Below are 13,203 nucleotides of genomic sequence, written 5' to 3'. Positions count from 1 at the left end.
TGTTGAAAGTAGCAGGTGGCTCTGTCAGCCATGGTCTCAGGGGCGTTTAGGGGGAATATGGAAGTTTGTCCTAGTACGTTGAGCAAGATAGCGCAGAGTTCATTCATTTGGGTTTTTATTTAATATGATTTGCATATTTTACTCTAAGATTTCCATCTCTGTCGGCTGTGGGAGGACAGCAGCCGAGCAAGTTGGATGTAAACAGAGGTCATTTCACCTCCCTGCCTTTTTTTTTTTGGAGATAGAGTCTTGCTCTGTTGCCAGACTGGAGTGCAGTGGCACAATCTCAGTTCACTGCAACCTCTGCCTCCTGGATTCAAGCAATTTCTGCCTCAGCCTCCGGAGTAGCTGGGACTACAGGCGCACACCACCAAGCCCGGCTGATTTTTGTATCTTTAGTAGAGACAGGGTTTTACCATGTTGGCCAGGATGGTCTCGATCCCTTGACCTCATGATCTACCTGCCTTGGCCTCCCAAAGTGCTGGGATTACAGGTGTGAGCCACTGCGCCTGGCCAACTGTCCTGCATTTTTGTGTAGGTTTGTCATTTTAATAACGTCAATATTTAAAGGCCCTTAGTAATGCAAATGTGGCCGGGCACCGTGGCTCATGCCTGTAATCCCAGCACTTTGGGAGGCTGAGGCAGACGGATCACAAGGTCAGGAGTTAGAGACCAGCCTGGCCAACATAGTGAAACCACATCTCTACTAAAAATACAAAAATTAGCTGGGCGTAGTGGTGCACGCCTGTAGTCCCACTACTCAGGAGGCTGAGGCAGGAGAATCGCTTGAACGCAAGAGGTGGAGGTTGCAGTGAGCCAAGGTTATGCCACTGCACTCCAGCCCGAGCGACAGAGTGAGACTCCATCTATTAAAAAAAAGTAATAATAATAATAATGCAAACGCTTGAGCCAGATCGAGGATCTTCTACTTTCAGACTTTTCTTATTTTTTCCAGACACAGTAGCATAAAAATATCACTTCTGTGTGTTTTGCTCGGTTTTGAACCTAGATGGAGTGTTTGATGATGTCTCTCTGAACCTCAGAGACATCTCTTAGGCTGACCTTCACCCAGGCGAGAAGCACTCCCTCGGCAGAGCCAGCCCACGTGCACTCGCCGAGCTCCAGGCCTCGCGCTGGCTACCTGCCTCCAGAGCTTTTTCTTCAGGAACGCTCCTTTTCTGTATGGTATTTTCAGTGTCTCTCAGTTTCAGTCTGATAAGAACAGGAGCATAAAATGTTTGGGTCTGACTTCTGAGGAAAGCGGCTCTGATCATGTTTTTCTTTCCAGAATTGTGGTGGTTTTGGACTCCATGATTAAGGTGTTCACATTCACACACAATCCCCATCAGTTGCACGTCTTCGAAACTTGCTATAACCCCAAAGGTGAGAAATTGAGCAGACGGGTGGCAATGGGAAATGGGTCCACGTGGAGATGCCTGTCCTGGGCACTCCCTTTTCCAAGCAGGTCTCTGTCTGAGCAGGGTGCCTTGGCGAGAGCAGTCCTGAGCACAGAGGGGCCTCCGGAGAAGATGGACCTTCCAGGACCCACAGCTCAGCATCCCAAAACTACTTTGTGACCAGAGTCACAGAGTGGGGGCCCCTGTCCTCTCCCACCCAGTGATTGTGGCCTCTCAGAACCTCCACAGTGAACCAGGATCCTGTGTTTTCACCACATTGAGAGTCACTGAGTTCTGGACTCAAGCATTTCCTTGTCTTCTGAATTGGAGGATTGATTGTGTTTGACTTTGTCATTTATTGTACCATCTTTGTATCTTTTTAAATTTGGGGGTTTTGCTTCTGGCTTTGTTAGGGTAAAATTTACATAAACTCACTCGTTGTAAGAATACCATTTGTGGCTGGGCGCCGTGGCTCACTCCTGTAATCCCAGTACTTTGGGAGGCCGAGGCGGGCGGATCATGAGGTCAGGATATCGAGACCATCCTGGCTAACACGGTGAAACCCCGTCTCTACTAAAAATACAAAAAATTAGCCGGGCGTGGTGGCGGGCGCCTGTAGTCCCAGCTACTAGGGAGGCTGAGGCAGGAGAATGGCATGAACCCCTGAGGCAGAGCTTGCAGTGAGCCGAGATCACGCTACTGCACTCCAGCCTGGGTGAGAGAGCAAGACTCTGTCTCAAAAAAAAAAAAAAAAAAGAATACCATTTGTGGCCAGGCTTGGTGGCTCACGCCTGTAATCCCAGCACTTTGGGAGGCCAAGGCGGGCGGATCACAAGGTCAGGAGTTTGAGACCAGCCTGGCCAACATAGTGAAACCCTGTCTCTACTCAAAATACAAAAAATTAGCGAGGCGTGGTGGCAGGCGCCTGTAATCCTAGCTACTTGGGAGGCTGAGGCAGGAGAATCACTTGAACCCAGGAGGTAGAGGTTGCAGTGAGCCGAGATCACGCCATTGAACTCCAGCCTGGGTGATAGAGCAAGACTCTGTCTCAAGAAAAAAAAAATTTGATAAATTTCAGTCATTATAAACAGTTGTGTAACCACCGTCACAGTCAAGACAGAACAGTCAGCTGGGCGTGGTGGCTCATGCCTGTAATCCCAGCACTTTAGGAGGCCAAGGCGGGCTGATCATGAGGTCAGGAGATTGAGGGCATCCTGGCCAACATGGTGAAACCTCATCTCTACTAAACATACAAAACTTAGCTGGGTGTGGTGGCGGGTGCCCATAGTCCCAGCTACTCAGGAGGCTGAGGCAGGAGAATCACTTGAACCCGGAGGTGGAGCTCGCAGTGAGCCGAGATTGTGCCACTGCACTCCAGCCTGGGCGACAGAGTGAGACTCTAAAAAAAAACAGAACAGTCTCATCTCCTGGAAAACTTTCTTGGGACAGTCCCCTCCCCACTCAACCCTCAGGTTTTGTTTTTTTACATGTATTTGCCCTCTGTGTGTGTGTATGTGTGTTGCTTTGTCAGTCCCTTTGGCCGTTTTTTGGCTATTAGGAAGGAGTGTCGTGCACGTTCCCGTAGCAGCCTTTGTGTGGGTAGTTTCATTTCTCTTGCATTGATACTGAGGGTTCCACTGCCTGGTCACAACCATGTTGCGGTTGTGTCTGACTCTATAAAATACGGCCATTTATTTTCCAGAGTGGCTGTATCCTCTTGCGTCTCATCCATGATTTATGAGTGTTCCAGCATCGTCGGTCTTTCTAGCTGTAGCCGTTCCATGCGTGTGTGATGGTATCTCACTGGTAACCGCATCTCCTTGTGGTTTTGGTTTGTGTTTCTCTGAGGACTGGCTGTGGCGACATCTTTCCCTGTGGTTCTTCTTCCCTTTCGAGATCTTTTGGGAAGTGCCCCAGATGTTTTGCCCATTTTTTAGCCGGTCGTTTATCTTATAATGAGATGTAAGAATTCTTTTTTTTTTTTTTTTTTTATGAGACAGGGTCTTGCTCTGTTGCCCAGGCTGGAGTGCAGTGGCACGATCTCGGCTCACTGCAGCCTCTGCCTCCCAGGTTCAAGCAATTCTCCCACCTCAGCCTCCCGAGTAGCTGGGATTACAGGCACACCACCATGGCCGGCTAATTTTTGTATTTTTAGTAGAGACGGGGTTTTACAAATGTTGGCCAAGCTGGTCTTGATCTCCTGACCTCATGATCCACCTGCCTCGGCCTCCCAAAGTGCGGGGATTACTAGCGTGAGCCACCACGCCCAGCCCTGTTTTTTTTGTTTGTTTGTTTTGTTTTGTTTTGTTTTGTTTTGTTTTGTTTTTGAGATAGAGTCTCGCTTTGTTGCCCAGGCTGGAGTGCAGTGGTGCGATCTCAGCTCACTGCAACCTCCGCCTCCCGGGTTCAAGCGATTCTCCTGCCTTAGCCTCCCGAGTAGCTGGGATTACAGGCATCTGCCACCATGCCCAGATAATTTCTGTATTTTTAGTAGAGATGGGGTTTCATTATGTTGGCCAGGCTGGTCTCAAACTCCTGATCTCAGGTGATCCACCTTCCTTGGCCTCCCAAAGTGCTGGGATTACAGGCATGAGCCACTGTGCCCGGCTGTAAGAATTCTTTATATGTTGTAGATTTAGCCTTTTCCCTGGCACACTTTTGCAAGTATTGCTAAAAGATTTGTTTTATGTTTTCTTCTACACATTTAGTAGCTTTTCACCTAAAGTTAAATCTTTGGTCCATTTCAAGTACATTTTTGTATTCAGTGTGAGGCACAAGCCTGGGTTCCTTTCTTTTCTATGTGGATATCTAACCTTGGTACCTTCGTTTTGATTAAATAAATACAAGGTTTTATTCTGGACTTTTTGTTCTCTTCCATTGATCTGTGTTTCTATCTTTATCCCAGTATCATCCTGCATTGATGAGAGGTTTAAAGTAAATCTGAAATTAGGTAATATAAGTCTTGCAATCTTGTTCTTACTTTACAAAAAAAAAAAAAAATTTGGTCACGCCTGTAATCCCAGCACTTTGGGAGGCCAAGGCAGGTGGATCACAAGGTCGGGAGATTGAGACCATCCTGGCTAATACGGTGAAATCCCATCTCTACTAAAAATACAAAAAATTAGTCGAGCGTGGTGGCAGGTGCCTGTAGTCCCAGCTACTCGGGAGGCTGAGGCAGGAGAATGGCGTGAACCCAGGAGGCGGAGCTTGCAGTGAGCCAAGATCACGCCACTGTACTCCAGCCTGGGTGACAGAGCCACACTCCGTCTCAAAAAAAAATAAAAAATTTGGGCTGTTCTAGTGCCTTTATTTTTCCTTATAATTCTTAGTATCAGCTTGTCTTTCTTCAAGAACCCTTTCTGAGAGGTTAGCTGTGACCACACTGACTGTAGATGAGTTAGATAGTAATAGCCAGTCTTCCAGCCCACGATCACAGACCAGCTCTCTCTCAGATCTTCTGTGGTCTTCCTTTGCATGATGTTATAGTCCCTGGATAGGTCTTGTACATCTGTTAACTTATTCCTCAGTTTTTTAATATTTTTACGCTGTTGCTCATGGAGCTGCTTTTAAATTTTATAATTTTGCATTGCATTTTTGGTAGCACGTACCATGATGGATGGACAGTTGGTAAACTTGTTCAGCATATGTCTTGATTTTGAGGAGGTCTCATGCGAGGTAGCTTTGCTTAGCCCTCTCATACTCTTTCTTTACAATGAAAAGTGTTTAAATTGAATTTGTGGTTCTGATATTTATAAATGATATACATCTATTTTTTCGGAGAACTTGGGGGCAGAAAGTGGACTTTGGCTGTGAGAAATCAAAGGCAGTTCTTGATTGGTGTCCTGTCTCCACGCAGGCCTCTGTGTCCTTTGTCCCAATAGTAACAACTCCCTCCTGGCCTTTCCGGGCACGCACACGGGTCATGTGCAGCTCGTGGACCTGGCCAGCACGGAGAAGCCACCCGTGGACATTCCTGCACACGAGGGTGTCCTGAGCTGCATTGCACTCAACCTGCAGGGAACAAGAATTGCAACTGCATCCGAGAAAGTAAGTGCCCCTCATCTTGTTGGCGTCGTGCCTCCTGAAGCACCAGGCTCAGCAGAATGGCCATTCCCTGTATCAAGACTCAGAAGGCAGTGGGCCTGCCCCAAACTGGAGCCCCTCAGGGGCCTGTGGACCTGGCTGGTCACATCACCAGAGAGGTTGAAGTCTTCACAGGTCGTCTTGTGCCCAGGGACTGGTTTTATTTCCAATATTTACAAAGCAGTGTCTTGTAAAATATGATAAGCCAAAGAAACAGGGCCAGGGGCAGTGGCTCAACCTGTAATCCCAGCAATTTGGGAGGCCAAGGCAGGAGGATCACTTGAGGTCAGGAGTTCGAAACCAGCCTGGCCAAGATGGTGAAACCCCGTCTCTACTAAAAATACAAAAATTAGCCAGGCATGGTGGTGTGTGCCTGTAATCCCAGCTACTGGGAAGGCTAAGGCAGGAGAATCACTTGAACCCAGGAGGTGGAGGTTGCAGTGAGCCGAGATCATGCCATTACGCTCCAGCCTGGGTGACAGAGTGAGACTCCATCTCAAAAAAAAAAACACAAAAGTACGTACACATCCAAGTTTATTACAGTAATCAGATATGACAGTTTTGTCATATTGTCATAGATTTTGCAGAACCACTCAATTTCTGTGCCCCTGTCTTCACAGCCTGATAACAAACAGCTCAAAACCCTTTTTTACCTGCTTAGTTACATGTCTTCATTGAATTACCACCAGATTGTAACTGAAAATATTGACATGTTGGACACATTGTCCTTTAATTTGCGAGGTCAGAAGAAATGTTAATTTTTTTAAATAATTTTAAATCTGGGGTTCTTTATGCTTCCTTTTGCCTGAATTCAGATTTTTACAAAGAAAATTGGTATCTTTTACTATAGTTTTCATTGAAGACTGCAAACCCAGTGTTACTTTGTAGGAAATTATAAATTGTTAAGGAGGTGAGACCACAAGCCAGGGATGGTATCCATTTGTGGGCACAGTGCACTGAGGTTCAGTGCGGCGGCCCTGCTCCTACCCTTTCACACGGTGCCAGCGCCAGGGTCACTCCTCAGCACGTGGGGACACGCGGCTTGGGGCATGTCCCGCTCACTACTGGGACTCAGCTGAGAACAGGTTTAGTTATTTCTAGGTAGTTTTTGTTTTGTTTTGTTTTTTGAGATTAAGTTTTGCTCTGTCACCCAGGCTGGAGTGCAGTGGCGTGATCTCAGCTCACTGCCACCTCCGCCTCCTGGGTGCCAGCGATTCTCCTGCCTCCACCTCCCGAGTAGCTGGGTGACAGGCACCCACCGCCATGCCTGGCTAATTTTTGTATTTTTAGTAGAGACGAGGTTTCACCATGTTGGTCCGGCTGGTTTCAAACTCCTGACCTCAGGTGATCCGCCCGCCTCGGCCTCCCAAAGTGCTGGGATTACAGGCGTGAGCCACTGCGCCCAGCCCTTTAGGTGGTATTTTTTAGGATGGTATTATATTAGCAACAAAATAGATATAATTTTGTATGAATTAGAAATACGGTTCCTCTATATTTTTGGTACATTTTTTCTTATCCTTTTTATCTTTAGATTCTCCATCCCCACGTCCCTGCAACTTTTCTTCTTTAGACAGAATCCCCGTTACGAATGTGGATGCTTCTCTGCTTCCTGCTTTCTTAGCTCAGCAGTGCCCTCCGGGTTAGCCAGGTGGATGGGATTACGCAGAGCCTTTCAACATCTGTGACCCATCCCGTGCTGTCGGCAGTCACCCTGTGAGGCTGTCGGCAGTCACCCTGTAAGGCTGCTCCTGCCTTGTCCCCCACAAGCTGGCTCCTTACTGCACCCCCAGGAGTAGGGGCTGCCGGGTTGAAGGATATAAAGATTTTTTGTTGGATGTTGTCAAAGAGTGTTTGACAAAAGATGCAGCAGTTTTCATTTTCCCAGCTGTCAGAATCAGCTGAAGAGTCCTCGTTCTGGAGGAGGTGTTAAAAACTTCCCCTGAGATCTTGGGCACCTCTTTCTTGGGAAAGCCAGCATAGCTGACATGAATGGTTTTAAGTCCTTTTATTTTTTTTTTTTGCCTCACCTTTTTGATGGCAGGATTCCCGTGCTGCTTTTCCTAGCTATCTGAGGGAGTTAGGACTCAGACAGTGCTTCTCAGATGAGCTTCCTGTGTAGCAGGAGCAGGGAGCCTGGGCCTGGGTCTTCCTCCTGGGTCTCAGCCAGGGATGCAGGCGTCCAGGGTCAGTCCACCCTGCCCGGTCAGGAGGTTGTCTCCAGAAGCCTCTCTTGACTTGTGCCCAGTGCCGTGGGACCAGGAGCCACCAACCAACTCGTTCTCAGGGGCACGGCTGTGTGCTGGCGGTTGGAGGAGAAAGTTAAGTATTAGATGATGTGGGTGAGTTTGAGAAAGGCGTGTGTGGACTAATGGATTTGTGAATGTAAATCATTTCAAAAACTAACGAAAAAGTTTTGAATCTTTGATAATGAAACACTTCACTGTTTTTCAAAGGGGACCCTTATAAGAATATTTGATACTTCATCAGGGCATTTAATCCAGGAACTGCGAAGAGGATCTCAAGCAGCCAATATTTACTGGTAAGGGCACCTCCAGCTTCACCGGAGAAGAGCTTTGGGCTGACAGCACAGAAATGGGCCTTTGGGATTTGAAGGGGGGGGTAGGAGCAGCCACCCTCCCCCTCATAAGGCCAGAGGAGGGAGACGGTTGGGCTGCTAGGGGGTTGGGTTTCAGCTTTTTAAGTTGTGATTAATTTTAAGTTTTTATCGTGGGAAATTACACAGAAGTAGAAAGAATATCATAATTAACCCTGCTTCAGCATTTATCAGTATTTGATGGTTTTTGTTGGTGGGGTTTTTTTGTTGTTTTTTGGGGTTTTTATTTTGAGGGAAGGTCTTGCTCTGTCGCCCAGGCTGGAGTGCAGTGACCCTGTCACAGCTCGCTACGGCCTCGACCTCCTGGGCTCAAGCGATTCTCCTGCCTCAGCCTCCTGAGTAGCTGGGACCACAGTTGTGCACCACCATGCCCTGCTAATTGTTGTGTTTTTGTAGAGGGGTCTCGCTGCTGCCCTGGCTGGCGGGCTTGGGCTCATCCCTGTTTATTTTTAGTCTTTCTGGTGTTTTCGCCAGTTTCATCTCTTCACCAGCGCTCTGGCTTGTGTTTAAGGCAATGCTGGAGACCGTGTTGGTTTGTCTGATTCCAGCCTGTTACAGTCTGAGAGGCCACACTGCTGCCCCACAGTGGTGTCCCTACAGCCCCCGGGTGTCTAGTGCTGAAGCCCTACTTGGGTAGGATCTCATGCCCTGTGGCCACGGCCAGGAGACCTGGTGCCTCCCCCTTGGCTAGTATTGAGCAGCATTTGGGTCTTTGAGATGAAAATGTAATTAATATAGCCGGGCGCAGTGGCTCCCGCCTGTAATTCCAGCACTTTGGGAGGCTGAGGCAGTTGGATCACCTGAGGTCAGGAGTTCGAGACCAGACTGGCCAACATGACAAAACCCCGTCTCTACTAAAAATACAAAAATTAGCTGGGTGTGGTGGTGCGTGCCTGTAATCCCAGCTACTAGGGAGGGCTGAGGCGGGAGGATCGCTTGAACCTGGGAGGTGGAGGTTGCAGTGAGCCAAGGTCGTGCTACTGCACTCTAGCCTGGGCAACAGAGCGAGACTCTGTCTCAAAAAAAAAAAAAAAAAAAAAAAAAAAAAAAAAGAAAATGTAATTAATTTATAAATACGGCAGCTTTACCTGTGAGGTCCTGGTCCTTGTGGTGTGCATAGCACACCCCTGTCTGCTCCTAGAACAGACAGCACGCGGCCAATGCCTGCCCCAGCCCAGCTGACCTCCATAGCGGCAGCCTGCACCTCCTGAGGCCGGGATCGTTGGGGAGAATGTGTGTTTCTCACCCGAGTCTTGTGAGAGCAGCCCTGAGTGGCATGTCGGGGGGTGGTCTGCAGGAAGCCCCTTCCCTCTCCCAGACACACAGCTCATCAGCTGCATTTGTGGGGCACCCGAGGAAGACTTGCCGTGATACACTGGATTGTGGCTGTGTCTTTGTGGCTTCAACCTGTGGTGCTGTGGGGATGGTTGTCGGCTTGTTAAAGGGCAGTATTCAGAATTGGTACCTCCAGAGTGGGAATGTTGGGGCCTTCCACAGTGTTGACAGGTGCTGTGGGTTGTCTCTGGACTTCTCCACATCCACACAAGACCTGAGCTGTGCTGGTTTTCTCTGCAGCATTAACTTCAATCAGGATGCGTCCCTCATCTGCGTATCCAGCGACCACGGCACAGTGCATATTTTTGCAGCTGAAGATCCAAAAAGGAATAAACAGTCCAGGTAGGTGTTAGGATGCCAGCTGGGGAAAAGCCGAGGGATGAGAGGAGTCCCCGCTGTTTCAGTGTGGACGGGACGGACCCCCCACGCCATCAGGGCAGTGTGGACAGACCTGCCCATGCCAGCAGAGCAGTGTGGATAGACCTCATATGCTATCAGTGCTGAAATCTTTTTCATTTAATTTGATATTTGTTGGGATTTAAAAATCAGTGCAGGCTGGGCACAGTGGCTCATGCCTGTAATCCCAGCACCTTGGGAGGCCGAGGTGGGCAGATCACCTGAGGTCAGGCGTTCGAGACCATCCTGGCTAACATGGTGAAAACCCATCTCTACTAAAAATACAAAAACTAGCTGGGCGTGGTGGCGGGCACCTGTAGTCCCAGCTACTCGGGAGGCTGAGGCAGGAGAATCGCTTGAACCTGGGAGGTGGAGGCTGCAGTGAGCCGAGATTGCACCACTGCACTCCAGCCTGGGCTGCAGAGTGAGACTCTGTCTCAAAAAAAAAAAAAAAAAAAAATTTTTTTAAATAAAATCATAATACAGGCTTTGTCATGCGTGGCAAAAAAAAATTCATTAGAGCTCAAACCATATGAAGGAGCATTTTAGTATTTTCAGCAGCATATTCTGAGCTTACGCAGGTGATTTTTTTCCTGTAAACTTTGAACCACCCTTTCTTGTCTTCACAGTTTGGCCTCAGCCAGTTTCCTTCCAAAATACTTCAGTTCCAAGTGGAGTTTCTCCAAGTTTCAGGTTCCCTCAGGCTCTCCGTGCATTTGTGCCTTTGGAACAGAGCCAAATGCCGTCATTGGTGAGTGGCCCTTCCTGGAGAGAACGTCCCCACCCACTCCACCTGGCTCCATCTGCTGAGCCTCGGACCCAACTTCCCATAGACTTCCCACCACCGTGCTGTGGCACCGATGGCCGCCCAGTTCCCCTTATTCCTTCTGTGGGCTCAGTGTGTCCTGCTTGTGGTCTGCACGGCCATTCGGGATGTCTTCAGCCCCCATCCCTCCAGTCTCCCCAGGAAATCAGTGGGACAGGTCTTCCAGTGTTTGTATAGATGACCAAAGATTGTTTCTTACCCTGTAGCCAACACTGGGTGATGAGATGTTCACCCCAAGACGGTCAGGATTCCCGGCCGCGGTGCTGACCGAGTGCACTCACCGGGGACCTGGGGCCTTTCAGGGCTTTCAGAGCAGCTGCCTGGCTCCAAGAGGCCCTTTGCAGTTCAGCTCAGTGGGACTCGTTGCTTTTAACTTGAGGGAAAGAAACACACAGGTAAAATGGTCTCCTTCTATCCCAGCAATTTGTGCAGACGGCAGCTACTACAAATTCCTGTTCAACCCCAAGGGGGAGTGCATCCGAGATGTCTACGCGCAGTTTCTAGAGATGACCGATGACAAGCTGTGACTCCAGCCGGGAGCACCACAGCACCCACCACCTGCCACCTTCAGGTTCTCGGGGCTGGTGCCAGTGCCCCAGGGGCCTCCTGGGCCACGGGCTGGAGGGGCTGCCCAGGGACCTTGGTCTCGAAGCCATACGTGGTTGTCTGCTTTCCTAAGGACTCCCATTTCCAGTATTAAAGAGAGAATCATCATCAAGGCACCGTAGGTACTCAGTGGCTGTGACCAGCTCAAGTGGCCGCTGGCTGTTCCCATGAGTTCAGCTGTGACATTAGCTTCAGTGGCTCCACCGCATCCTCACACTGACGGGGGCTCCATACAGACCTGGGGACTGGGCTGAGAGGGTGGACGAGTTCAGGTTTGTTTTTGCAACAGGTTCCGTCATTCTTAACTGAGTCTGCAGCGGGGAAGGGAACAAGTATGCAAATGTAAGTTCTTACACAATAAGCAGATTGAATAGAACACCAGCAGCTTGCCTTAGAAAAGGCGAAAGGAATTCCTTCTCCCGCCTGAACATGAAGAAAAACGACCTGACCCTGTAGAGGGAACACAGCGTGAATGTTTGCCCTCGCGTGAGCCCAGCCTGTGGTCTTCTCCCGCAACGTGGTCATCTGTGCCCGTAACGTCGCCTGTGCCCGTGCGTGGCATCCCTGTCTCTTGGGGCCATTAGAATGAGGCAGACACCAGGCCACTAGAAGCCGAGCTGTCACACCTCAGGCGTGTACGGGGCGGGGACGGGGGGTCTCCTGGTTATGTTCTGGGTTAAATCTGTTTCCCGTGTGTAGGGAACAGCAGGTGATGCACGGACTTTGAACATTCGTTATGGGGGAAAACATCCTTTAACTTCGGGGTCGTCTGCCAGAGCAGGGTCTGGGAGGGCCCACTGCAGTTCCCGCTGGTGTGGAGGGAAATGCCTTGTTCTGGCCTCCAAGCCCCCAAGTCCACCGTCTCCCCTCCCCTCATTTATAAGAATAGCTACACACTAACATTTTGGGAAGGAAAGGCACATAACTTTTTTTAACATTTGGTAACTAAAATAGGTTATGGGCTCTACATTGTCAGCTACTTGGGATATATATTTAATTTTCTTAAATTCCCGTTAAAGAAACTCTATTTTATGGCTTTGATTTCAGATTGCAAACATATAAAACCTGCGTAGCAGCGAGTTCTTGGTTTTGCCGGTTCCTTCAGTTCCTTTACTGTCACTGTCATGTAATCAGCTAACTTTGGATGTGTATTTTGATGTAAAGTATGCATGTTCCTTTTATGTGTATTTAATCATGATTAATTTTGCACACTTATTTGTAATGTTTCTTTTAAATAAAAGTGACTAATTTTGTTGTACTCTGGACCTGTAATGGGAAGTAGAATTGTGTGTTACGAAGCCAAACACTCTTCCCTTGTTGTGAGAATCTGGTTGGACTGGAGGCTTCAGAACAGCCTGTGGGACTGAAGGGAGGCCGGCCTGTGACAGGACAAGGTGGAAGCCAGGGCCACCGGGTGTGGAGCCTAGAGCTTCACTCCCTGTGTCGGGACCAGACGGCCTGCCCTCCTCACTCCCTGTGTCCCGAGGGCACTTCTGGAGGAGGGAGGGAGGAAATGCATCTGTAGGAGGCCTGTGTGGCTCTGGGAGGTCTGAGGCTCCTATTGGTCTGCGGAGGTGGAGAGTGGCTGTCAGCAGCAATTTCCTGCATGTTGAAGTTGCAGCTTCAAGTGAGCCAGGGTCACCCTGGCTTATCTAACACTTGAGATCTGACTCTGGGTGGGGGAGTAGGGGCGTAATTACCAGTTGATAAACATGTATCTGGGGGAAATGCATGCAAGAAGGGTGGGTTTTCTCGCAGTGCACGTGAACAGCCTCAGAACGGATGCGGACGGCGGGGCTGTGTCACAGGCCCGTTCACCAGGAACGCGGTGAGGGCCTGCACGGACGTGCCTCATGTGAGGCCCTGGCGGCACCGGCCCTCCCCAGGCATGTGCTTTTTAAAAATCACTGTAGAGCGGCAAGGACGCGGTGCCCCTAGCGCCGGCA

At 49.2% G+C, this 13,203-nt stretch overlaps 1 protein-coding gene across 1 annotated transcript in view; it reads left to right on the top strand.

Moving 5' to 3' along the window:
• The window catches only part of WDR45B (WD repeat domain 45B), a 32,084-nt gene extending 19,555 nt beyond the window's left edge, over positions 1-12,529 (top strand). Inside the window, exons 5-10 of the mRNA XM_030827144.1 lie at positions 1,289-1,383; positions 5,254-5,444; positions 7,934-8,019; positions 9,670-9,771; positions 10,455-10,576; positions 11,072-12,529. Of these exons, the coding sequence (XP_030683004.1) occupies positions 1,289-1,383; positions 5,254-5,444; positions 7,934-8,019; positions 9,670-9,771; positions 10,455-10,576; positions 11,072-11,178 (703 nt within the window). The 3' untranslated portion in view covers positions 11,179-12,529. The remainder of the gene's footprint in view (positions 1-1,288; positions 1,384-5,253; positions 5,445-7,933; positions 8,020-9,669; positions 9,772-10,454; positions 10,577-11,071) is intronic.
• Positions 12,530-13,203: the final 674 nt, after the last annotated feature.

The sequence above is a fragment of the Nomascus leucogenys genome, chromosome 14, assembly GCF_006542625.1.
Source record: "Nomascus leucogenys isolate Asia chromosome 14, Asia_NLE_v1, whole genome shotgun sequence".
Lineage (NCBI taxonomy): Eukaryota > Metazoa > Chordata > Mammalia > Primates > Hylobatidae > Nomascus > Nomascus leucogenys.
This window is presented reverse-complemented; position numbering and strand designations above follow the sequence as displayed.